Source organism: Pristiophorus japonicus, chromosome 13, assembly GCF_044704955.1.
Source record: "Pristiophorus japonicus isolate sPriJap1 chromosome 13, sPriJap1.hap1, whole genome shotgun sequence".
Classification (NCBI taxonomy): Eukaryota; Metazoa; Chordata; class Chondrichthyes; family Pristiophoridae; genus Pristiophorus; species Pristiophorus japonicus.
The window spans coordinates 111,257,198-111,282,428 of NC_091989.1; the positions used below are offsets into that span (position 1 = coordinate 111,257,198).

At 43.7% G+C, this 25,231-nt stretch overlaps 1 protein-coding gene across 3 annotated transcripts in view; it reads left to right on the forward strand.

Moving 5' to 3' along the window:
* The window catches only part of mbtps1 (membrane-bound transcription factor peptidase, site 1), a 200,187-nt gene that overhangs the window by 106,559 nt on the left and 68,397 nt on the right, over positions 1 to 25,231 (forward strand). For all 3 annotated transcript variants that reach the window (XM_070897892.1, XM_070897894.1, XM_070897893.1), the window contains exons 9-11: positions 787 to 889; positions 13,203 to 13,354; positions 20,674 to 20,835. In XM_070897892.1, the coding sequence (XP_070753993.1) occupies positions 787 to 889; positions 13,203 to 13,354; positions 20,674 to 20,835 (417 nt within the window). The remainder of the gene's footprint in view (positions 1 to 786; positions 890 to 13,202; positions 13,355 to 20,673; positions 20,836 to 25,231) is intronic.

Sequence of the window (25,231 nt, forward strand, 5' to 3'; positions counted from 1 at the left end):
CAATGTTTTTGAGATGGAAATGAGATGTCCTGATAACACTAGATGTAGTATTTCAATGGACATCTTCAGGTTTAGCTCTGAGCAGCTGGAGAGGGAGACCGAATCGGTGCCTGAGGCATTGAGCTTCTGCTGGATGTTGAACAATTTTGTAGATGTTGAACTAAAGAAAGTACTGTATCATCCAGAACTTGGATAGACAGGAATGCATGTCAACTTGCTTTTAATCATGTTTACTTTTGGCACAAGATTGTGCCCAGCATGACTGACATGCTCACACCTAGGATTTTCTCAATGCTCATGGCTCTGGGGAGCTCCATTGTAAAATTTTCCAAGTGACTACAGCCATGCTGCCATAAAGTTATTTCTCCAATAGTATATAAAGCCTGATGTCTAGATGACTGTTAATGCAGTCGACAGCTGCTGTCTTCTTGGAGGAGGGCCACTACTGAAGCTGGAGAGATATATCTGCACGTGTAGGCTCCGTTGTAACTTAGCCACAATTAACCATGTGCAGTTATTTACCAGTACAGTGGTAACCATTTACACAGGGTTTACTGAAACATAAGCCACAATGCAGAGATACGCAGGGGCTTATCATGGAATAGCTATCACATGCTAAACTGCAAGGTTAATCTGTTGTTCTAAACCAGCTGTTTTTCCATTAAATTGTACAGTTCAGGGAATTGAATCCTACCTTAGTAAATGTTCTCAATTCATTATAGATTACCTTTTTAGTTGTACTTAAAGTGTTAGTTGTTTAAGATATGATTGTGTTGCCTTTTCCAGCACCCTCAATAACCCTGCTGATCAAATGGATGTAATTGGTGTGGGTGGAATTGATTTTGAAGACAACATGGCTAGATTCTCCTCCAGAGGAATGACCACTTGGGTAAGTTGCAGGGTCACTGCATGTAACACAGTGCTGTTTAATATTTTCCCCTCTTGGTATATTGGATGACAGAGTAGGGTGCAGCTAGTGCCAACTTTGAAAATGGTTCCTTGCAACATTGACTCAGTGCAGTGCAGAATTTGCCTATAATCTAACACAAGCTCCACTAGCCTTCCTTCAGTATTTGGACTTCTGCTTGGCAGGGGGTTGGGAACCCGAGAACAAATTCAAAAGAGAAGGAAGTAAAGCAGAAATTGGATAGCAAGAATCTAGAAAGCGAATCTAAGACAGAGGAAACAAGGCTTAATAAGTAGTAAGCAAGGAGGTCTTCCTGTGCTAAATGGTATCTACTTTAATGCAAGGAATAGTGAATAAGACGGATGAGCTAAGAGCACAGGTAGACACTTGGGAATATGACATTATAGCTATTACAGAAACATGGCTGAAAGAGAGGGGCAAGTTTGGTAGATCAATATTCCTGGCTTCAGGATATTTTGACAAGATAGAGAGGGGGGTAAAAAGGGTGGGGGGTCAGGGTACTGATTAAATAAACTATTACAGCGGTGAGGAGGGATGATATGTTAGAGGGATCATCAAATGAGGCCATATGGGTCAAATTGAAAAATAAAAAAGGGGCGATCACACTGATGGGCATGTATTATAGACCCCCAAACAGTGGGAGGGAGATAGAGGAGCAAATATGTAGGCAAATTGCCATGTAGCCCAAAAACCACAGGGTAATAATAGTAGGGGATTTTAACTATCCAAATATTGATTGGGACAAATTTAGTGTGATGGATATAGAGGGTGCCAAATTCTTGAAATGCATTCAAGAGAACTTTTTTCGTCCGTATGTAGCAAGCCCAACACGAGAGGGGGCGGGTCTTGGATTAGTTTTGGGGAATGAAGCTGGGCAGGATAAAGGGATATTAGTGGGAGAGCACTTTGGTACCAGTGACCATAATTCAGTCAGATTCAGGTTGGTTATGGATAAGGACAAGGATAGACCTGGAATAAAAGTTCCGAATTGGGGAAAAGCTAAGTTAAGGAGTGATTTGGCCATAGTGGACTGGAAACGGCTACTTGTGGGACGGAACAGTGGGAGACATTCAAGGAGGAGATCTGGAAGGCTCAGACCAAACGTGTGCCCTTAAAGAAAAAGGTTGGCAATAATTCTAGAGCCCCCTGGATGTCTAGGGACTTATGAGGGAGGGTAAAGAAAAAAGAGACGCTCATGTCATATACCAATGGCTAAATATTATAGAATCTTTAGAGGAATATAGAAAATTAAGAGGCAAAATTAAAAAGGATATTAGGAATGTTGAGCGAGCATGAGAAATTCTTGGCTAGTAAAATTAAGGAAAATCCTAAGATGCTCTATAAATATATTAAGAGTAAGAGGGTAACTAAAGAAAGGGACCATGAGACCCAAGGGACTGCTGCGCGTGTATTATAGACTCCCAAACAGTGGGAGGGAGATAGAGGAGCAAATATGTAGGCAAATTGCCGTGAAGCCCAAAAACCATAGGGGGGTAATAGTAGGGGATTTTAACTATCCAAATATTGATTGGGACAAATTTAGTGTGATGTTTAGTCCTTAACTTAGCAAAATAGCTTTTCCCCAATTCGGAACTTTTATTCCAGGTTTATCCTTGTCCTTATCCATAACCAACCTGAATCTGACTGAATTATGGTCACTGGTACCAAAGTGCGTAGAGACCATGAGGGTAATCTTTGTGTGGAGGTGGAAGATGTTGGTAGGGTTCTTAAAAAATACTTTGCAATTGTTTTCACAAAGGAAAGGGGCAATACAGATACTGGTATCGAGGAGGAGTGTGATATTCTGGATGAAATAAATATAGTGAGAGAGGAGGTATTAAGGGGTTTAGCAGATAACTCCCCAGGCGAAATGCATCCCAGGCTGTTGAGCGAAGTGAAAGAGGAAATAGCAGAGACCTTGACCATCATTTTCCAGTCTCTTTGGCTCTGGGCATGGTGCCGGAGGATTGGAGGACTGCTAATGTAGTACCCTCGTTTAAGAAGGGAGAAAAGGATCGCCCGAATCATTACAGGCCTGTCACTAAAATTGGCTGTATGGTTGATAATGAAGAGGAAAGTCATGGGCTGCAGGAGGATATTAATCTACTGGTCAGGTGGGCAGAGCAGTGGCAGATGGAATTTAATTCAAAGAAGTGTGAGGTGATGCACTTTGGGAGGGCTAATAAGGAAATCAGTAGGCCACTTAATAATGTAGATGAACAAAGGGAACTTGGAGTGCTTGTCCACAGATCCCTGAAAGTAGCAGGCCATGTGGTTAAGAAGGCATGCAGAATGCTTGCCTTTATTGGCCAAGGCATAGAATATAAGAACAGGGAGGTTATGCTTAAATTGTATAATATTTTGGTTAGGCCACAGCTGGTGTACTGCATGCAGTTCTGGTCGCGGTATTATAGGAAGGACGTGATTGCACAAGAGAGGGTGCAGAGGAAATTTACTAGGATGCTGCCTGGAATGGAGAATCTTAGTTATGAGGACAGATTGGATAGGCTGGGTTTGTTCTCAATGGAATAGAGGAGGTTGAGAGGAGACCTCATTGAGGTGTACAAAATATTGAGGGGCCTGGACATAGTGGATAGTAAGGGCCTATTTCCATTGGTGGAGAGGGGGCATAGTTTTAAGGTGGTTGGTGAAAGGTTTAGAGGGGATTTGACGGGGGCTTCTTTATGCAGAGGGTTTTGGGCATCTGGAACTCTCTGCTTGGAAGAAACCCTCACCACTTTTAAGAGATGGTTGGATGGGCACTTAAAGTGCCATAACCTGCAAGGTTGCGGACCTAGAGCTGGTAATTGGGATTAGACTGGATAACCTCTTGTTGGCCAGCGCAGATATGATAAGTACTGCAGGGAATCTAATACGGCCAGGGTGATCTCCTGGACTAGTTTTGATCGCCTGGATGGGTCGGAGAGGAATTTTCCCAGATTTCTTTCTCAAATTGGCCTGGGTTTTTATCTGGTTTTTGCCTGTCCCAGGCGATCACATGGCTCCGGTTGGGGTGGAGTGCAAAATGTTTCCGTATAAGGAGTGTCGCAGTTGTGTGAGGTGGGCTGGGTGCTCTTTGCCTTTCCGTCATTGTTCATGGGTTTATATGTAACCTTTAGGGCTGCTGACCAAGGGCTGTGTGGCTCTTTGTCGGCCGACGTGGACACAATGGGCCGAAATGGCCTCCATCTGCGCTGTAAATTTCTATGTTTCTAAGAGATGGAGTTCCTGGTGACTATGCTGGGGAGTGTTCTACGGGTAAGACAAATAATGTGTGAAGCTTTGGTATTGAGGATGAACATTTGGATTGATCCAGTTTGTTGATCTGCAGCAGTTTTTTGTTTCTAGCATGAATCTAGAGATCGGGTCCAAATAAAGTATCTAATTTTGTTAGATTGTAGTATGTGATCAGTCCATGACACAACAATATCTAGATTTCACACTGCTAGGTTTCACTCTTGAGGAAGAAGGTGGGCACTATGTGTCTCAAGATAGTTTCTCCATATGAATTTTGGCTCTGAATTGATGTCCCCCTGAGAAAGCCAGAGACTAGCTAGCTGTATAGTTATTGGCCGCATTAATTTGCAACACCTTAAGCTCCCTTGATATCCTGATTGCTGATTGGTCCCTTTGGCGGATAAGACACACCCAGAAGTTTCTCTTTGCAAAGTGTAATTCGAGCCATTCTGATTGCCGACTCCAGATAGAACAGAGCTCACGAACATACGAATATAAGAAGTAGGAGTAGGCCATACTGCCCCTCGAGCCCGTTCCACCATTTAATACGATCATGGCTGATCCGATCATGGACTCTGGCCCACTTCAGTGCCCACTCCCCATAACCCCTTATTCCCTTATCGGTTAAGAAACTGTCGATCTCTGTCCTAAATTTATTCAATGACCAAGCTTTCACAGCTCTCTGAGACAGCGAATTCCACTCATAATCATTTTGATAAGATCACCTCTCGTGCCTCTGAATTCCAATGAGGAGAGGCCCAACCTACTTAACCTTTCCTCATAAGTAAACCCCCTCATCTCTGGAATCAACCTAATGAACCTTATCTGAACTGCTTCCAAAACAAGTATATCCTTCCTTAAATATGGAAAACCAAAACTGCATGCAGTTTTCTAGGTGTGGCATCACCAATACCCTGTATATCTGTAGCAAGATTTCCCTGGTTTTATACTCCATCCCCTTTGTAATAAAGGCCAAGATTCCATTGGCCCTCCTGATCACTTGCTGTACCTGCATACTAACCTTTTGTGTTTCATGCACCAGGACTCCCAGGTCCCGCTGTACTGCAGCACTTTGCAATTTTTCTCCATTTAAATAATAACTTGCTCTTTGATTTTTCTTTCTGCCAAAGTGCAGACTTTCTAACATTATACTCCATCTATCAAATTTTTGCCCACTCACTTAGCCTGTTTATGTCCTTTTGCAGGCTTTTGTGTCCTCCTCACACACTGCTTTTCCTCCCATCTTTGTATCGTCAGCAAACTTGGCTACGTTGCGCTCGGTCCTTTCATCCAAGTCATTAATATAGATTGTAAATAGTTAGAGTCCCAGCACTGATCCCTGCGGCACCCCAATAGTTACTGATTTCCAACCTGAGAGTGGACCTTTCATCCCGACTCTCTGTTTTCTGTTAGCCAATCCTCTATCCATGCTAATATATTACCCCCAACCCTGTGAACTTATATCTTGTGCAGTAACCTTTTATGTCGCACCTTGTCTAATACCTTCTGGAAGTCCAAATACACCACATCCATTGGTTCTCCTTTATTCACCCTGTTCGTTACATCCTCAAAGAATTCCAGCAAATTTGTCAAACATGACTTTCCCTTCATTAATCCATGCTGATTCTGCCTGACCGGATTATGCTTTGCCAAATATACCACTACTGCTTCTTTAATAATGGACTCCCAACATTTTCCGAACCACAGATAGTAGGCTAACTGATCTAAAGTTTCCTGCTTTTTGTCTACCTCCTTTTTTTAAATAGGGGTGTTAGATTTGCAGTTTTCCAATCTGCTGGGACCTCTCCAGAATCCAGGGAATTTTGGTAAATTACAACCAATGCAGATGGGGTAGCGTTGCTGGTTGGAGAAGAAATTAACGCAATAGTAAGGAAGGACATTAGCTTGGATGATGTGGCATCTGTATGGGTAGAGCTGTGGAATACCAAAGGGCAGAAAACACTAGTGGGAGTTGTGTACAGACCACCAACAGTAGTAGTGAGGTTGGGGACAGCATCAAACACGAAATTAGGGATGCGTGCAATAAAGGTACAGCAGTTATCATGGGCGACTTTAATCTACATATAGATTGGGCTAACCAAACTGGTAGCAGTACGGTGGAGGAGGATTTCTCGGAGTGTATTCAGGATGGTTTTCTAGACTAATATGTCGAGGAACCAACGAGAGGGCTGGCCATCCTAGACTGGGTGATGTGTAATGAGAAAGGACTAATTAGCAATCTTGTGTGAGGCCCCTTGGGGAAGAGTGACCATAATATGGTAGAATTCTTTAAGATGGAGAGTGACATAGTTAATTCAGAAACTAAGGTCCTGAAGTTAAGGAAAGGTAACTTCGATGGTATGAGACATGACCTGGCTAGAATAGACTGGCGAATGATACTTAAAGGGTTGACAGTGGATAGGCAATGGCAAACATTTAAAGAGCACATGGATGAACTTCAGCAATTGTACATCCCTGTCTGGAGTAAAAATAAAACTGGGAAGGTGGCTCAACTGTGGCTAACAAGGGAAATTAGGGATAGTGTTAAATCCAAGGAAGAGGCATATAAATTGGCCTGAAAAAGCAGTAAACCTGAGGACTGGAAGAAATTTAGAATTCAGCAGAGGAGGACAAAGGGTTTAATTAGGAGAGGGAAAATAGAGTATGAGAGGAAGCTTGCTGGGAACATAAAAACTGACTGCAAAAGCTTCTATAGATATGTGAAGAGAAAAAGATTAGTGAAGACAAACATAGGTCCCTTGCAGTCGGAAGCAGGTGAATTTATAATAGGGAACAAAGAAATGGCAGACCAATTGAACAAATAATTAGGTTCTATCTTCACGAAGGAAGTCACAAATAACGTTCCGGAAATACTAGGGGACTGAGGGGAAATCCTTATCAGCCAGGAAATTATTAGGGAAATTGATGGGATTGAAGGCCGATAAATCCCCAGGGCCTGATCGTCTGCATCCCGAGTACTTAAGAAAGTGGCCCTAGAAATAGTGGATGCATTGGTGATCACTTTTCCAACAGTCTATCGACTCTGGATCAGTTCCTATGGACTGGAGGGTAGCTAATGTAACAGCACTTTTTTTTTTAAAAAGGAGGGAGAGAGAAAACGGGGAATTATAGACCGGTTAGCCTGACATCAGTAGTGGGAAAATGTTGGAATCAATTATTAAAGATGAAATAGCAGCGCATTTGGAAAGCAGTGACAGGATCAGTCCAAGTCAGCATGGATTTGTGAAAGGGAAATCATGCTTGACAAATCTAGAATTTTTTGAGGATGTAACTAGTCGAGTGGTCAAGGGAGAACCAGTGGATGTGATGTATTTGGACTTTCAAAAGGCTTTTGACAAGGTCCCACACTAGATTGGTGAGCAAAATTAAAGCACATTGTATTGGGGGTAATGTATTGACATGGATAGGGAACTGGTTGGCAGATAGGAAGCAGAGAGTTGTGATAAACGGGTCCTTTTCAGAATGGCAGGCGGTGACTAGTGGGGTGCTGCAGAGTTCAGTGCTGGGACCCCAGCTGTTTACAATATACATCAGTGATTTAGATGAAGGAATTGAGAGTAATATCTCCAAGTTTGCAGATGACACTAAGCTGGGTGGCGGTGTAAGCTGTGAGGAGGATGCTAAGAGGCTGCAGGGTGACTTGGACAGGTTAGTTGCGTGGGTAAATGCATGGCAGATGCAGTATAATGTGGATAAATGTGAGGTTATCCGCTTTGGTGGCAAAAACACGAAGACAGAATATTATCTGAATGGCGGCAGATTAGGAAAAGGTAAGGTGTAATAAGACCTGGGTGTCATGGTACATCAGTCATTGAAAGTTGGCATGCAGGTGCAGCAGGCGATGAAGAAGGCAAATGGCATGTCGGCCTTCATAGCTAGGGGATTTGAGTATAGGAGCAGGGAGGTCTTGCTGCAGCTGTACAGGGCCTTAGTGAGGCCTCATCTGGAATATTGTGTTCAGTTTTGGTCTCTTAATCTGAGGAAGGACGTTCTTGCTATTGAGGGAGTGCAGCGAAGGTTCACCAGACTGATTCCCGGGATGGCAGGACTGACATATGAGGAGAAACTGGATCGACTGGGCCTGTATTCACTGGAGTTTAGAAGAATGAGAGGGGATCTCATAGAAACATATAAAATTCTGACGGGACTGGACAGGTTAGATACAGGAAGAACGTTCCTGATGTTGGGAGTTTCAGAACCAGGGGTCACAGTCTAAGAATAATGGGTAAGCCATTTAGGACCGAGATGAGGAGAAACTTCTTCACTGAGTTGTTAACCTGTGGAATTCTCTTCCGCAGAGAGGTGTTGATGCCAGTTCATTGGATATATTCAAGAGGGAGTTGGATATGGCCCTTACAGCTAAAGGGATCAAGGGGTATGGAGAGAAAGCAGGAAAGGGGTACTGAGGTGAATGATCAGCTATGATCTTATTGAATGGTGGTGCAAGCTCGAAGGGCCGAATGGCCTACTCCTGCACCTATTTTCTATCTGTTTCTATCCCTGCCACTACTTCTCAAGACCCTCGGATGCAAGCCATCAGATCCAGCGGATTTATCTGCCTTTAGTCCCATTATCGTATGGAGTACCACCTCCTTGGTGATTGTGATTGTTCCTCTTTCCCCACCCCCCCCTACATAGCCCCTTGGCTATGCTCTGTTGGGATATTTTTCGTGTTCTGTTATGTTGAGACTGAAACAAAATATTTGTTCAGAGTTTCTGCCATCTCCATGTTCCCCATCACTAATTCCCTGGTTTTATCCTCCAAGGGACCAATATTTACTTTAGCCGCTCTTTTCCTTTTTATATACATTTGGAAACTCTTGCTGTCTGTTTTTATATTTTGCACTAGTTTACTTTCATAGACTATCTTCCCTTTCTTAATTTTTTTTAGTCATTCTTTGCCAGCATTTAAAAGCTTCCCAATCTTCTGTCCTCCCTCTAGTTTTGGCCACTTTGTATGCCCTTGTTTTTAATTGGATACCATCCTTTATTTAGTTAACCACGGATGGCTATCTTTTCTTTTACACCCTTTCCTCCTCACTGGAATATATTTTTCTTGAGTTATGAAATATCTCCTTAACCATCCTACAATTTAACCCATTTTTCCAGTCCACTTTAGCCATCTCTGCCCTCATACCTTCATAGTCTCCTTTGTTTAAGCTTAATACGCTGGTTTGAAATCTAACTTTCTCGCCCTCCATCTGAATTTGAAATTCAACCATGCTATGGTCACTCGTTCCAAGGGGATTCTTTACTCTGAAAAGACAGGGCTAACTTTCACGGGATAAGACCTTCTCCCACCCCCAAAGAAGATCTTGCCCCCACCGCCTAAGTTCCTGATCTTCTCCCCCTGCCCAAGTGCCTGACCTCCTTTCCCCCCCACCCTCCCCCAGCACAAGTTCCGAACCTCCCCGACCTGGCCACCTTCCATCACCGCACTTATCCGGGTCCCTGACCTTCTCTGCCTGCCCAAGTTCCTCCTCCATGTATTCATGACCACCTTTCCCCAACAAGTTCCTGATCTTTCTCTTCCCCCTTCCCTTTCGCTCGCCCTCTTTTTTTTTTTCCCCCTTTTCCCACCTCCCCCTTCCTCTTGCTCACCCTCTCACTTCTCTCCCCTTTCGCTCCAGGGCCTTCAATAGAGCTGAACAAAGCCTGGGCCACGCTGCACTGCACTGTGGGGTACTGCGCATGCGTGGCCAGACTTCGGTGCCAGCGTGCATGCGCAGAAGGTGATGGAGTGCACATGCACAAAAAGGGGCAGGTCCGGCCAGCCGCAGAAGGACAAGAAAATGTTTGTGCAGATAATCACTTCAATGTTCATTTGCCATTCTGTGGTTGTGCATTGGAATGCTGATGTGCACTTAGTCATGAGTTTTACTCTCCTCATGAATACTGCAGTAATGGACTTTGGGTGCTTCTGTTGTACCCTCCGAAGTAACTAATGTCGGTTATAGTTTTTTAAAAACTGTGCAGGATGTGACTGACATTGACTGACCGTACTTCTGAAATTTTATCTGCACGGCTGGTAACAGTTTTATGGCTGAGGATCACATCTCATTCAGGATTAAGAAACAATGAAATGCTGTTGCCTGGAATACATGCATTACCTGACCTAGCCCTGCCAAAAAGTAAATTTGTGTTGAACTTGATACAATTTCTTGTAACTAAATGTAGAAATGTGTGGAGATTTAAATATTAACACTCATTCCTTGGGTAGCACCACGACTTCCACATAATTTTTTTCTATTGACTGATCCTATCATTCGGAGTGCTTGTTTTCACCTTTTTAAAATCTGTGAGATTGACATTTACTTAAAGCACTCTTGTTGCACAAGTACAGCTTAATGAGTTGCTTTTAGTTTTTTGGCAATGACGTCGGTATTCAGCAATATTGTCACACCTTTGAGGCTTTAACACAAGTGATGAGTCCTGAGTTTGCATACACTATTTACAAACCAATAACTGCTGGGTATCAACATCTTAACTCAAGCAGCAGATCTGTCCAAACACACAAGGTTAGGTGACACCTACTCTCACAATAATAAACTGTGCACTTGGGCTGGAACTCATTGTGATCGTAAGTAATTCAGGGCCGTGGTTTGATGACCTGTATTAGAGTGCAGGAGACACTTTTTCTCTCGGGTATTCTTGGCAGCATGCATTGGTTTGTTGTCATTTGTGATTAAATAATTCAGTGTGCATTAGAGGATTAAAGGAACAAACTAGGGCAAAGGCTACTGATGTAAGCTGGCTGTAACACTTGTAGGCCTTGTTCTAGATTTCTTTTTTCTTAGGATCTTGAATAATGCTTTTAATACCAAGAGTTTGATGGTGCTAAAATATAGCCAAGAATGGAGATTTTTAATTTCTATAAAAATTGCATCATCTTGTACATTGGCTTAATTTAACTTTGCTATAATTGGTTTTGGATCACAACATTCTTTGAGCAGTTACATTTCAGAATGTATTGAACTACTAGGGGGCGAAATTTCCCCCTCTTTAAGGCCCATTGGGTGGTAAGGCCTTTCCGACCGAGGGCAGGTGAATGGTCTGACCGATCCGAAATTGCCCCCGAGTCGACTCCTTACCACCCCACGAGGGAAATTGCCCTATGGGAGTGGAGCACCACCGCCGCTCAGTGCCCCCAACATCTTTTCTCAGCGGGAAGCTGCCAGTAGCTGGGCAGTACGTCGCCCTTAAAGGGCAGGGCGCACCGCCATGGCTGCCGTTTTATTTTAATTGTCGGCCGACTCTACAGTTGGCCTGACAATGGCGGCCATGGGTTCAGCCGGGCCGTTAACAAGCACCCCTCTTGGGTGCTGGGCCACTGGCCTGGCCGAAACCCTCCCTAGTGGCCTGTGGGTGCCACTAACGTGGCTGCAGAGCTTGCAACGGTCCTTTTTAAATGAAGGGGAGGGACGTTGCTACACGTCAGCACGACGCGGCACATGTGTGTCCTGGTGACGTCATCAGTGTGGCGCTGGTTGCACTGCCCGTTTTCCGCGCCGCTCCCAATGCACTGCCGCCCCAAACACCGCCCCGATCATTTTTGGAAAGAGAAGAGGGCAATTTCCCTCTCTTTTTCCACCCCATCAATTCAGGCAGAGATCCTTCATTTAATTTAAATTATCTGCCCCAAACGGTTAAAGTCTTACTCCTGGACTTAAACACACAATTTAGGCTGACATTACAATGCAATACTGACGTGCTATCTTTTGGATGAGGTTAAACCAAAGCCCTGCCTACCGTTGGATGTAAAAGATCTCATGGCATTATTTGAAGAAGAGCAGGGGACTTCTCCCAGCGTCCTGGCCAACATTTATCCCTCAACCAGCGCCACCCAAACTAATTATCTGGCCACTTATCTCATTATTGTTTGTGAAATCTTGCTGTATGAGTGTTGGCTGCTGCATTTGTTACCTCCAGACTATTCTAACGCACTCCTGGCTGGCCTCCCTTGTTTTATCCTCTATAAATTTGAGGTAATTCAAAACTCTAACGGTGTCCTAACTCGCACCAGGTCTCACTCACCCATTTCCCCTGTCCTCGCTGACCTCCATTGACTCCCAGTTAAGTAACCCCTCTTTTTTTTTAAATTCTCATCCTTGTTTCCAATTTGCTCCATGGCTTTGCCCCTCCTTATCTCTGTAATCTCCTTCAGCCTCAATCTCCCGAGATCTCTGCCAATTTTAGACTCGTAAACATCCCCGATTGTAATCGCTCCACCATTGGTGGCCGTGCCTTTAGCTGCCTAGTCCTCAAGCTCTGGAACTTCATTCCTAACCTCTCTACCACTCTACTTCTCTTTTCTCCTTTTAAGATGCTCCTTAAAACCTACCTCTTTGCCCAAGCTTTTTGAGATCTGCCCTAGCATCTCCTTAATGGCATGGTATCAAATTTTGTTTTTGATAACACTACCGTGAAGCGCCGTGGGACGTTTCACTGTTAAAAAGCCCTATATAAATGTAAATTGTTGTGTTGTATTTCCCACGTAACAGTGCCTGCACTTCAAAAAGTAATTCATTGGCACAAAACTTCTTGTGGATATGAAAGGCAGTTTCTTTCTTTGGTTGGGGATGATGTGAGGCACATTGAACTTTGCATTGTTCATGTTGTATCCACATTCAACTGATGCAAACTTAGCACTTAAATGATTTTACCAACTATCTGTAAAGGAGGGAGCTAGCCTTTTGAAACCGAAGCTTAGTGTCGATTAATCACTACTTCCGAATTTACCCCTCCCTTTTTGCTTATTTCAGCTTTGATGATTTCCCACAACCTGGCCATTGGCTATTCAGCTTGGTTTCTAAACTGAAGCTGAAATAATCTTTACATGTGTTGGTAATGCAGTGAAAGGTACACCAAATGGCTACCTGTACCTAATGGCACTTGCTATGCGTGACATTGGCCAGTTATGAATGTATATTCCTGCCTCAAACTTAGGCACACAATTAAAATTAGGCACGTTTGCAACTTCAGTGCAGCTGAATGCTTATTTTTTCTTTTTCCATAGGAGCTTCCTGGTGGTTATGGCCGAATGAAGCCGGATATTGTGACCTACGGCTCTGGTGTCCGAGGCTCTGGTATGCAGGGCGGTTGTCGCTCACTTTCTGGAACCAGTGTGGCATCACCAGTAGTGGCGGGTGCTGTCACTCTGCTTGCAAGGCAAGTAGATCAGAGAGCGATTGGAAGCTAGTGGATATTATGCAATGAAAGTGATCCTGGAGCATTGGATATACCTCTGCATGGAGCTTCTTGGGGTATTGCAGCACAAAATAACAGCAGCCTGTATCTGGTTCCACAAATACTTGAGCTTTAATGCCGCAACATAATGAGATGCACAGTATTTTTAGAATGTGAGCCTATCACAACAGTGCACCTATTATCCCAGAAGCACTTGTAGCCCAGCAATACACCACAGGGATGGTACGCATGTAAGTACGTTTTCCCCTACACCAAAGTTGGCTTTTGCGTTGGCGGAGGAATTACATTTGATGCTGTTGTGTAACTGTGGTTTGGAAAATATCCCATGTGTAATCTGACCCCTGTAACTTGCTTATCAAGTTACATGTGGAATGTTTCTGTATTTTGGGCAAACATGGTAAATATTTAAGAATGCTTCAACTACTGTAAATTCGCTGTGGCTTCAATAACATCTGGAGAATGGTGATACTTTCCCAAAGGTGTGCTGTTTTTTTAAGTGACATTTGGGAGAATTTTTCAGGACCTGCTGCTGCAAATGTCAAAACAAGGAAACAATTAAAGTTTCATAGAAACTTGCAGCACAGAAAGTGTCCATTTGGCCCGTCGTGCCTGTGCTGGCTCTTTGAAAGAGCCGTTGTGCTTGGTCGCACATCCCTGCTTTTTGCCTTTAAATCTGTGTAGGTCCCTCATCCTCTAGTACCTGTCCAACTCCAGATCCCAACAACTCTGAGTGAAAACAATTCTCCTCATCTCCCCTCTGGATCAACTTGCTGAGGCACCTTTTAAAAATATTTGTGTATATGGACACCAAGGACTTTCTGCTCATATACACTTTTTAAAATCGTGCCATTTATAGTATACTATCTTTCCATATTAGTCCTCCCAAAGTGCATCACTTCGCACTTCGCCATATGGAACACTATCTGCTGTGCTTCTGCCCATTTCATCATCCTAAAGCTTATAACAGTCCTCATCACTACCTACTACTTCGCCAAGTGTCAACAACTTAGTAACAATGAAGTCATTCGAAATGTAAGTGTTTCTATATATGTTTCATCCTTGCCAAACTATCAAATAAAATTAATCTAGAGATTTGTAATGTTATAAAATATCTCCAATTAGCCAAAACACTGATCCACACAGGGCAACTGCAAAAAAAAATGCTCATTTCCTGCCTTGCACATAAAGGAATGATTGAGTACACAGTGCACCAATTTGCTTCAATGTGTTACGCTCCTTGTGGTCTAGAGATGGTGTTAGTTTAGTCAGTACTGTAAAATAGAGACAGTCTGGCTAAATTCGGCCATAAAATCTACACTATTCATGTACTCAGTATGGCCTGCAGTGCAATTTCCAACGAGTATTAGGGTCTTTGTTCTCTTTTATCACCACTTAATTAATTCTGTTTTTAATGGCCTGAAATTTGTGGGCCCCACCAGTTCCCATCAGGCAGTAGCAAAGGTATAGGAAGTTAGGTGAATTAAAGAAACAAGGAGGGAAGGAAAAAGATGAGAATGCAGGATGAAGGAGCAGAAGAGGACAGAAGTAAAATACCACCTTCATCTCAAACGCAACTGAAGAAAAAGAAATTGAAGCTTAACAAATCGTACAGTAAGATGTATATTATAGTCTGTTTCAAGATATTTCCCTGGCTAAGTGCTAAGCTAAGACTAAACCACTATGGTAGACATTGTCTCAAGTGGAAGATTGACTTGGAGGTAGTTCGGTATTCTTTGGAATTGGAAGCATATGGACATAAACCTGTTTACTCTCCAGTCAGCCATCCATTCCTGCATTTCTACTCTTAACACAGGCAGGTTTACCAAGAGGCTGTATGTTTTTTCCTTTTCCTGGGCACAAAGGTATTCATATGCATATCACAAATTTACCCAAATCACCTGGATATGTTCATAAGCAGATGGAGTAGTTGTTATACAGGTCTGTCTGCAGTGTTGAGGTGATATTTTCATCTGCATACTCAAGGTCTGGAAAACTACTGTCATGGTAGACTATTCATAGGGGTATGTGGAGGATCAATATTGTTGGGAAAAATAAAGACCATCTTTCTCTAGGAATCATAGTCACCAAAAAGTGTGTTTTTTTTAAAAAAAAAGCTTTGAATGAATTTGATTCTTAACAACATTTTTATTTACAGTATTTGCCCATGCACAGTTTGTCTCTACGGTCCAATTTACCCTTATCTCTATCTGTTCCTTTGTGACGATTAGAATCTCACATTTGAGAAAGGATAGTCGAACTGCCTGCTTTGTGCCTCTGCAGTGTCACCTTTTATCCAATGGCTGAGGTTGGTTCTACACCTGATGAGTCTATTTATTTTTGGATTATATGGAGAAGCAACTGGCCTTTCCGTTAACATAATTGCTCAGGAACTCCATGTGAGAAAACACAAACTCATTCTACCACACTGACATAATATATTGCAGCACACATACACAGTCACTTTTGGTGCTGTTTAGTTATTTTCTGAATAATTTCCAAGACCTTTATCTCTTTAAAAATTAACTTTAAATCTTGCACTATGGGGCATCATTGTAGGCAGTCCCTCAAAATCGAGGAAGACTTGCTTCCACTCAAAGTGAGTTCTCAGGTGACTGTGCAGTCCAATACGGGAATTACAGTCTCTCTCGCAGGTGGGGCAAACAGTGGTTGAAGGAAAGAGTGGTAAGGGAGTCTGCTTACTTCCTTCCGCTGTCTGCACTTGGTTTCTGCATGCTCTCGGCAACAAGACTCGAGGTGCTCAACACCCTCCCGGATGCTCTTCCTCCACATAAGGTGGTCCTGGGCCAGGGATTCCCAGGTGTAGATGGGGATGTTGCACTTTATCAAGGAGGCTTTGAGGGTGTCCTTGAAACGTTTCCTCTGCCCACCTGGGGCTCACTTGCCGTGTAGGAGTTCCTAGTAGAGCACTTGCTTTGGGAGTCTCGTGTCGGGCATGCGGACGATGTGGCCCGTCCAACGGCGCTGGTCGAGTGTGGTCAGTGCTTTGATGCTGGGGATGTTGGCCTGGGCGAGAACACTGACGTTGGTGCGTCTATCCTCCCAGTGGATTTGCAGAATCGTGAGGTGCCTGCTGTATATAGTCCACGTCTCTGAGCCATATAGGAGAGAAGGTATCGCTACTGCCCTGTAGACCATAAGCTTGGAGCCAGATTTGAGGTCCTGGTCTTCAAACACACTCTTCCTCAGTCGACCAAAGGCTGCATTGGCACACTCGAGGCGGTATTGGACCTTGTCATCGATGTCTGCCCTTGCTGATGATAGACTCCTGAGGTATAGAAAATGATCCACATTGTCCAAGGCTGAGCCATAGATTTTGATGACCGGGGGGCAGTGCTGTGTGGCGGGGTCAGGTTGGTGGAGGACCTTTGTCTTACGGATGTTTAGCGTAAGGCCCATGCTTTAGTACATCTTGGTGAAGGTGTTGACGATGGCTTCGAGTTTGGCCTTTTGAGTGTGCGCAGACGCAAGCGTTGTTCACGTACTGTAGTTTGAATACAGAGGATGAGATGACCGTTGATCTATCCTGGAGGCGACATAGGTTGAACCAGGTTCCCATTGTTCTGTAGTTTAGTTCCACTCCAGCGGGGAGCTTGTTGATGGTGAGATGGAGCATTGCAGCAAGGAAGATCGAGAAGAGTCTTGGTGCAATGATGCATCCCTGTTTGACCCTGGTCTGGATGTGGTCAAGCAAAATGCTTGTCCTGTCAAAATGCCTCGAACTTGTCATCACCAACACCTTGTTCGTCAGAGGGACAAGTACAAGGCATCATGGCAACACCCTTGCTCCAAGCACTGGCATCTGCTCGACTATGTTCTCGTCTGAGCGAGGGACCACAAGGACATGTGCATCACCTTCTCCATGACAGGAGCTGACGACAGGACAGACCATCACCTAATCCGTTCCGTCATTAATATCAATATAGCCCCAAAGCAGCAACGGCAACAGAAACAATGCTGCAGAAAAATCAATGCTGGGGCATTCAAAGACGTAGTTAAGAAAGTCTTATTAAACCAGTGCCTCACTACCAACCTGGCGACCCTCAATGACGCAGGGTGTCCACAGCACCTGGTCTGCCCTCAAGGCCTCCATAATCAGCGCCTGCGAAGAGTTGTTCGGTCACGCAACCAGGAAATGCCAAGACTGGCTTGACTAGAATGACCAGGAGCTAATAAGCCGCAAGCACAAGGCATTTCTGAACTTAGCAGCAACCCAACTCTGGAGCAGCAAAGCCGCACTGAAGGCCGAGGTCCAACAAAAAAACCCTCGACCTAAAGAATAGATGGTGGGTGTAGAAAGCACAGGGGATCCAGCAACTGGCTGACAACCATGACGTGTGGAGATTCTTCAGCACAGTTAAGGCCACTTATGACCTAAGGCCCCACCCTACTGCTGGCCAAGAGCGGAGAGGCACTCGTTAAGGACACAGAGGCAGTCGGGACCCGCGAGGAGCATTTTGAAGATCTCCTTAACTGAGACTCTGCCTTCAACTACGTGTAGATGTTTGGTCAAGCCACATTGTAGATATACAAACATTAGTATGTGCCAATATTTGCTGTTCTTTTGGAAATAGTTTTACAGTCTGCAGTTAAACTAATGAGGGATTAGAGATGTGAGAAGCGGATGCCGGATTTGGGTTCAAGTTGCTGCTGGCATGTTTGTTAAGTAGATGACACATGTTTTAAACTGGCGCTGGTCCAAGAGTTGGTCCGAACCTTCCAGTGAAATTCCATTTATTTTCATTGCAGAGCAGTGTAACTGAGGAGTGGTTTTTCAGGTGTGGATTCAAGCAAAAAGTTATCGATAATTCACAAGTTCGGCAGAATGGATGTATTGGCCTGGAATTTGTAGTCCTGATGGCAAACTGGCAATATTTCACCTTTAAAACTGACCACAACATCATGATTTAACGCCTGCGCAGCGTAATGCGGAAATCCTGAACTTGCAGTCTGTCAATCACTGCCCCTCCACAGGCTGTGGGCCCCGCCTCCCCACCCGCCCTCCACAGAGCCTGCAATCTGCGTAATCTGTTAAATCCTGGAAAACAACAAACTTCGGCTCTTCCCAGTATTTTATGCTGTTAAATACCCCAAAGGGATTAGGTGTAACTGGGGTTTTAACAGCGTTTTGACTGTTATGGCCCTGAAAAACTAATTTTAGTTTTGTGCAGTGTCAAATTTATCCATTTTAATAAAAATGTAAACTTTTAAGAAACTTTTTAAGAAACATAACAACAGTGAGTACACTCCAAAAAAAGTACTTCATTGGCTGTAAAGCGTTTTGAGTTGTCCGGTGGTCATGAAAGGCGCTATATAATGATTCATTCTCTGGTTGGCGATCAGTAACGAGTGGGTTGCTGCAGGGATCAGTGCTGGGACCCCAACTATTTACAATCTATATTAACAACTTGGAAGAAGGGACTGAGTATAACGTAGCCAAGTTTGCTGATGATACAAAGATGGGAGGAAAAGCAATGTGTGAGGAGGACACACAAAATCTGCAAAAGGACATATACAGGCTAAGTGAGTGGGCAAAAATTTGGCAGATGGAGTATAATGGAAAGTGTGAGGTCATGCACTTTGGCAGAAAAAAAATCAAAGAGCAAGTTATTATTTAAATGGAGAAAGATTGCAAAGTGCTGCAGTACAATGGGACCTGAGGGTACTTGTGCATGAAACGCAAAAGGATAGTATGGAGGTACAGCAAGTGAGCAGGAAGGCCAATGGAATCTTGGCCTTTATTGCAAAGGGGATGGAGTATAAAAGCAGGGAAGTCTTGCTACAGCTATATAGGGTATTGGTGAGGCCACACCTGGAATACTGCATGCAGTTTTGGCTTCCATATTTACAAAAGGATATACTTGCTTTGGAGGCAGTTCAGAGAAGATTCACTAGGTTGATTCCGGAGATATGGGGGTTGACTTATGAGGAAAGGTTGAGTAGGTTGGGCCTCCAGTCATTGGAAATCAGAAGAATGAGAGGTGATCTTATCAAAACATTTAAGATTATGAGGGGGCTTGACAAGGTGGATGCAGAGAGGATGTTTCCACTGATGGGGGAGACTAGAACTAGAGGGCGTGATCTTAGAATAAGGGACCACCCATTTAAAACTGAGATGAGGAGAAATTTCCTCTGAGGGTTGTAAATCTGTGGAATTCGCTGCCTCAGGGAGATGTGGAAGCTGGAACATTGAATAAATTTAAGATAGAAATAGACAGTTTCTTAAACGATAAGGTGTTATGGGGAGCGGGCAGGGAAGTGGAGTTGAGTCCATGATCAGATCAGCCATGATCTTATTGAATGGTGAAGCAGGCTTGAGGGGCCGTATGACCTACTCCTCCTATTTCTTATGTTCTTATAAAAGCAAGTATTGCTTTCTTTTTAAAAAAAAAAATATATATATTTCATGTTTGCCTTTTCCTCATGTGAGAGCCCTAATCTTTGTTTTACCCTCTAACATTTTTTAAAAGTGAGAATTCTGCGTTTTGATTGGCTGCTTAGACAGCTTGTTGTTGTCACAGAGCTCTTCGTTGGGAATTCCCATTAACTTCTGTTGATTTGAAATGTGCGTTGGAAAACCCGCACTTCTCAACACAAGAAGATCAGAAGATCTTTGTGAGAAGCTTACTTTGGGATCGCCTTTGCTTCGCCGTTGACCACAAATTCCGGGCCATTATTCACATAAAGGGTTGCTTATGTCTAAAATCCCATTAACTAAGATTCATCATTTCAGATCTTATTGGTCTAAGATGCGCTTTGTTCCTATCTAGTGATTCTTGACCCAGAGATGAAATAAAGTAGCACCTCATTAGTGCAATCTGCTGTTGACCATGAGCACTGACCTAGTATCTTTTAGAGAAACTATACAATCAATCTTCAGCTAGCCCACTCTTGCTTGCTGGACTTCTGGTGTGTGCATTAAGATTAATAAAACTTAATACAGTTAGCCTTCCTTGGACAGTTGGTTGCATTGCATTGTTCAAGTTAAGTAAAGTTTTGCAGTTTTTCAAATTACATTGTTTTTAATCCATTTGATAAAACATTCACCAGGCTTTTTAAGTGAAAAAGCAGCCCCTGTGGCAAGTGAAGTGGAAATGTTTCTTGGTAGTGAGGAAAATGGTTATCTTATTTTATTGAGTTGTTAAGTTGAAATTTCTCAGCTAAACATTTGCAATTTATACAACATTCCTACTCATTTAATCAGCTGAATTCCCAAGTGAGTTTGTTTTGATGAAAATGTATTTTTTTGTTTCTTTTGTCAGCACTGTGCAGCATCGTGAGATGGTGAATCCCGCCAGTATGAAACAAGCACTGATCGCCTCTGCACGCAGACTGCCTGGGGTCAACATGTTCGAACAGGGTCATGGCAAACTGGATCTTCTGAAAGCATACCAAATTCTCAAAATCTACAAGCCTCAAGCCAGGTGAGTGCTGAAGAGAAGATAATTGACCTTTTTCTTTCCCTCCAGTTTCCTCACTTGTGTTGAAGGTAGCAAATCTTGCTGGGGAATGGTTTTGAATACCTTGCCCATTCCTCATGTGAATGTTGTAGGTTAACTTGACCTTAATGGCTGAGCTTGATGTAGTCACATGTACACTGTTGACACCCAGCTCTACCTTTTCACCAAGCCCTTGATTACCTATGTGCTGTTAGACTGCTTTTCTGACATCAAGGCTTGGACGAGTCAAAACCTCGCCTTCAGCTCCTGCCACACATTCTGATGCCGTCAGTGGACCAACTGGAAATGTGTGGTGCGATTGTTAAATCAACTGTTCTTAATAGCAATGTGTTGCTATGAATTCTTAAGCAAAGAACCAATGAAGTAACATAGACATGGAAACATAGAAAATAGGTGCAGGAGTAGGCCATTCGAGCCTGCACTGCCATTCAACATGATCATGCAACTTCAATGCCCCATACCTGCTTTATCTCCATACCCCTTGATCCCTTTAGCTGTAAGGGCCACATCTAACTCCTTTTGAATATATCTAACAAACTGGCCTCAACAACTTTCTGTGGTAGAGAATTCCACAGATTCTCAATTCTCTGCATGAAGTTTCTCCTCATCTCGATCCTAAATCCTTAGACTGTGACCCCTGGTTCTGGACTTCCCCAACAACGGGAACATTCTTCCTGCATCGAACCTGTCCAGTCCCATCAGAATTTTGTGTTTCTCTGAGATCCCCTCTCATTCTTCTAAATTCCATTGAATATAAGCCTATTCGATCCAGTCTTTCTTCATATCAGTCCTGCCATCCTGGGAAACAGTCTGGTGAACCTTCGCTGCACTCCCTCAATAGCAAGAATGTCCTTCCTCAGATTATGAGACCAAAACTGTACACAATATTCAAGGTGTAGCCTCACTAAGGCCCTGTACAACTGCAGCAAGACTTCCCTACTCCTATACTCAAATCCTCTCGTTATGAAGACCAACATGCCGTCACCGCCTGCTGTACCTGCAAGCCAACTTTCGATGACTGATGTACCATGGCACCCAGGTCTCGTTGCACCTCTCCTTTTCCTAACCTGTTACCATTCAGTTAATATTCCACATCCTTGTTTTTGCCACCAAAGTGGATAACCTCACATTTATCAACATTATACTGCATCTTCCATGCATTTGCCCAATCACCTAACCTGTTTAAGTCACCCTGCAGCCTCTTAGCATCCTCCTCACAGCTCACACTGCCACCCAGCTTAGTGTCATCTGCAAACTTGGAGATATTACATTCAATTCCTTCGTCCAAATCATTAATGTGTACTGTAAATAGCTGGGGTCCCAACACTGAACCTTGCTGTACCTCACTAGACACTGTCTGCCATTCTGCAAAGGACCTGTTTATTCCTACTCTTTGCTTCCTGTCTGCCAACCAGTTCTCTACCCCCAATAATGTGCTTTAATTTTGCGCACTCATCTCTTGTGTGAGACCTTGTCAAAAGCCTTTTGAAAGTCCAAATACATCATATCCACTGGTTTTCCCTTGTCCACTCTACTAGTTACATCCTCAAAATTCTAGAAGATTTGTTAAACATGATTTCCCTTTCATAAATCCATGCTGACTTGGACCGATCCTGTCACTGTTTTCCAAATGCACTGCTATTAGGTCTTTAATAATTGATTCCAACATTTTCCCCACTACCAATGTCTGGCTAACCGGTCTATAATTCCCTGTTTTCGCTCTCCCTCCTTTTTTTAAAAAGTGGGGTTACATTAGCAACCCTCCAATCCATAGGAACTGATCCAGAGTCTATAGAATGTTGGAAAATGACCCCCAATGCAGCCACTATTTCTAGGGCCACTTTCTTAAGTACTCTGGGATGCAGACTATCAAGCCCTGGGGATTTATTTGCCTTCAATCCCATCAATTTCCCTAACACAATTTCCTGACTAATAAGGATTTCCTTCTGTTCCTCCTTCTTGCTAGACCCTCAGTCCCCTAGTATTTTTGGAAGGTTATTTGTGTCTTCCTTCGGGAAGACAGAACCAAAGTATTTGTTCAACTGGTCTGCCATTTCTTTGTTCTCCATTATAAATTCACCTGATTCTGACTGCAAGGGACCTATATTTGTCTTCACTAATTGTTTTCTCTTCATATAACCATAGAAGCTTTTGCAGTCAGTTTTTATGTTCCCTGCAAGCTTACTCTCATACTCTATTTTCCCCCTCCTAATTAAATCCTTTGCCCTCCTGCTGAATTCTAAATTTCTCCCAGTCCTCGGGTTTTCTGCTTTTTCTGGCCAATTTATATGCCTCTTGGATTTAACAGTCTCTCCCTAATTTCCCTTGTTAGCCACGGTTGAGCCACCTTCCCCATTTTATTTTTATGCCAGACAGGGATGTACAATTGTTGAAGTTCATCCATGTGATCTTTAAATGTTTGCCATTTCCTATCCACCATCACCCCTTTTAAGTATCATTCGCCAGTCTATTCTAGCCAATTCACGCCTCATACCATCGAAGTTACCTTTCCTTAAGTTCAGCACCTCGTCTCTGAATTAACTGTGTCACGCTCCATCTTAATGAAGAATTCTACCATATTATGGTCACTCTTCCCCAAGGGGCCTCGCACAACAAGATTGCCAATTAAACCTCTCTCATTACACAAGGCCCAAGTCTTGGATGGCCTGCTCTCTAGTTGGTTCCTCGACATATCGGTCTAGAAAACCATCCCTTATACACTCCAGGCAATCCTCCTCCACCGTATTGCTACCAGTTTCGTTAGCCCAATTTACATGTAGATTAAAGTCACCCATGATAACTGCTGTACCTTTATTGCACGCATCCCTAATTTCCTGTTTGATGCCATCCCCAACCTCTCTACCACTGTTTGGTGGTTTGTACACCACTCCCACTAGCGTTTTCTGACCTTGGTATTCCGTAGCTCTACTATACAGATTCCACATCATCCAAGCTAATGTCCTTCCTTACTATAGCATTAATCTCTTTAACCAGCAACACTACCTCTCCTCCTTTTCCTTTCTCTCTATCCTCCCTGGATGTTGAGTTCCCAGCCTTGGTCACCTTGGAGCCAAGTCTCCGTAATCCCAATTACATCATATCCGTTAACAGCTATCTGCGCAATTAATTCATCCACCTTATTACGAATGCTCCTCGCATTGAGACACACAGCCTTCAGGCTTGTTTTTTTAACACTTTGTCCTTTTTAGAATTGTGTTGGCCCTTTCTGATTTTTGCCTTGGGTTTCTCTGCCCTCCACCTTTCCTTTATCTCCTTTCTACTTTTTGCTTCTACCCCCCATTTTACTTCCATCTGTCTCCCTGCATAGATTCCCATCCCCCTGCCATATTAATTTAAACCCTCCCCAACAGCACTAGCAAACACTCCCCCTAGGACATTGGTTCTGGTCCTGCCCAGGTGCAGACCATCCAGTTTGTACTAGTTCCAACTCCCCCAGCACCAGTTCCAAAATCCCAGGAATTTTAGTTCCCCCCACCCCCCTCTTGCACCATTCCTCAAGCCACATATTCATCTTGACTATCCTGCTATTTCTACTCTGACTAGCTCGTGGAACTAGCAGCAATCCTGAGATTACTACCTTTTGAGGTCCTACTTTTTAATTTTAACTCTTAGCTCCCTAAATTCGTCTTGTAGGACCTCATCCCGTTTTTTACCTATATCGTTGGTACCTTTATGCACCACGACAACTGGCTGTTGACCCTCCCCCTCCAAAATACCCTGCAGCTGCTCTGAGACATCCTTGACCCTTGCACCAGGGAGGCAACATACCATCCTGGAGTCTCGATTGCGGCTGCAGAAATGCCTATCTATTCGCCTTACAATAGAATTCCCTACCACTATAGCTCTCCCACTTTTTTTCCTGCTCTCCTGTGCAACAGAGCCACCCATGGTGCCATGAACTTGGCTGTTGCTGCCTTCCCCTGATGAGTCATCTCCCCCAACAGTATCCAAAACGGTATATCTGTTTTGGAGGGAAATGACCGTAGGGAACCCCTGCACTACCTTCCTTCCACTGCTCTGCCTGATGTTTGCCCATTCCCTATCTGCCTGAGTAACCTTTACCTGTGGCGTGACCAACTCACTAAACGTGCTATTCACGCCATCCTCAGCATCGTGGATGCTCCAGAGTGAGTCCATGTGCAGCTCCAGTGCCGCAATGCGGTCTGTCAGGAGCTGCAGCTGGACACACTTCCTCCACACAGTAGTCAGGGACACGGAGTGTCCCTGATTTCCCACATAGCACAGGAGGAGCATGACATGGGTCTGGGCTCTCCTGCCATGACTTAACCCTTAAATTAACTTAATTTGGCAACAATTGCAAAGGTTACCTACTGATAAG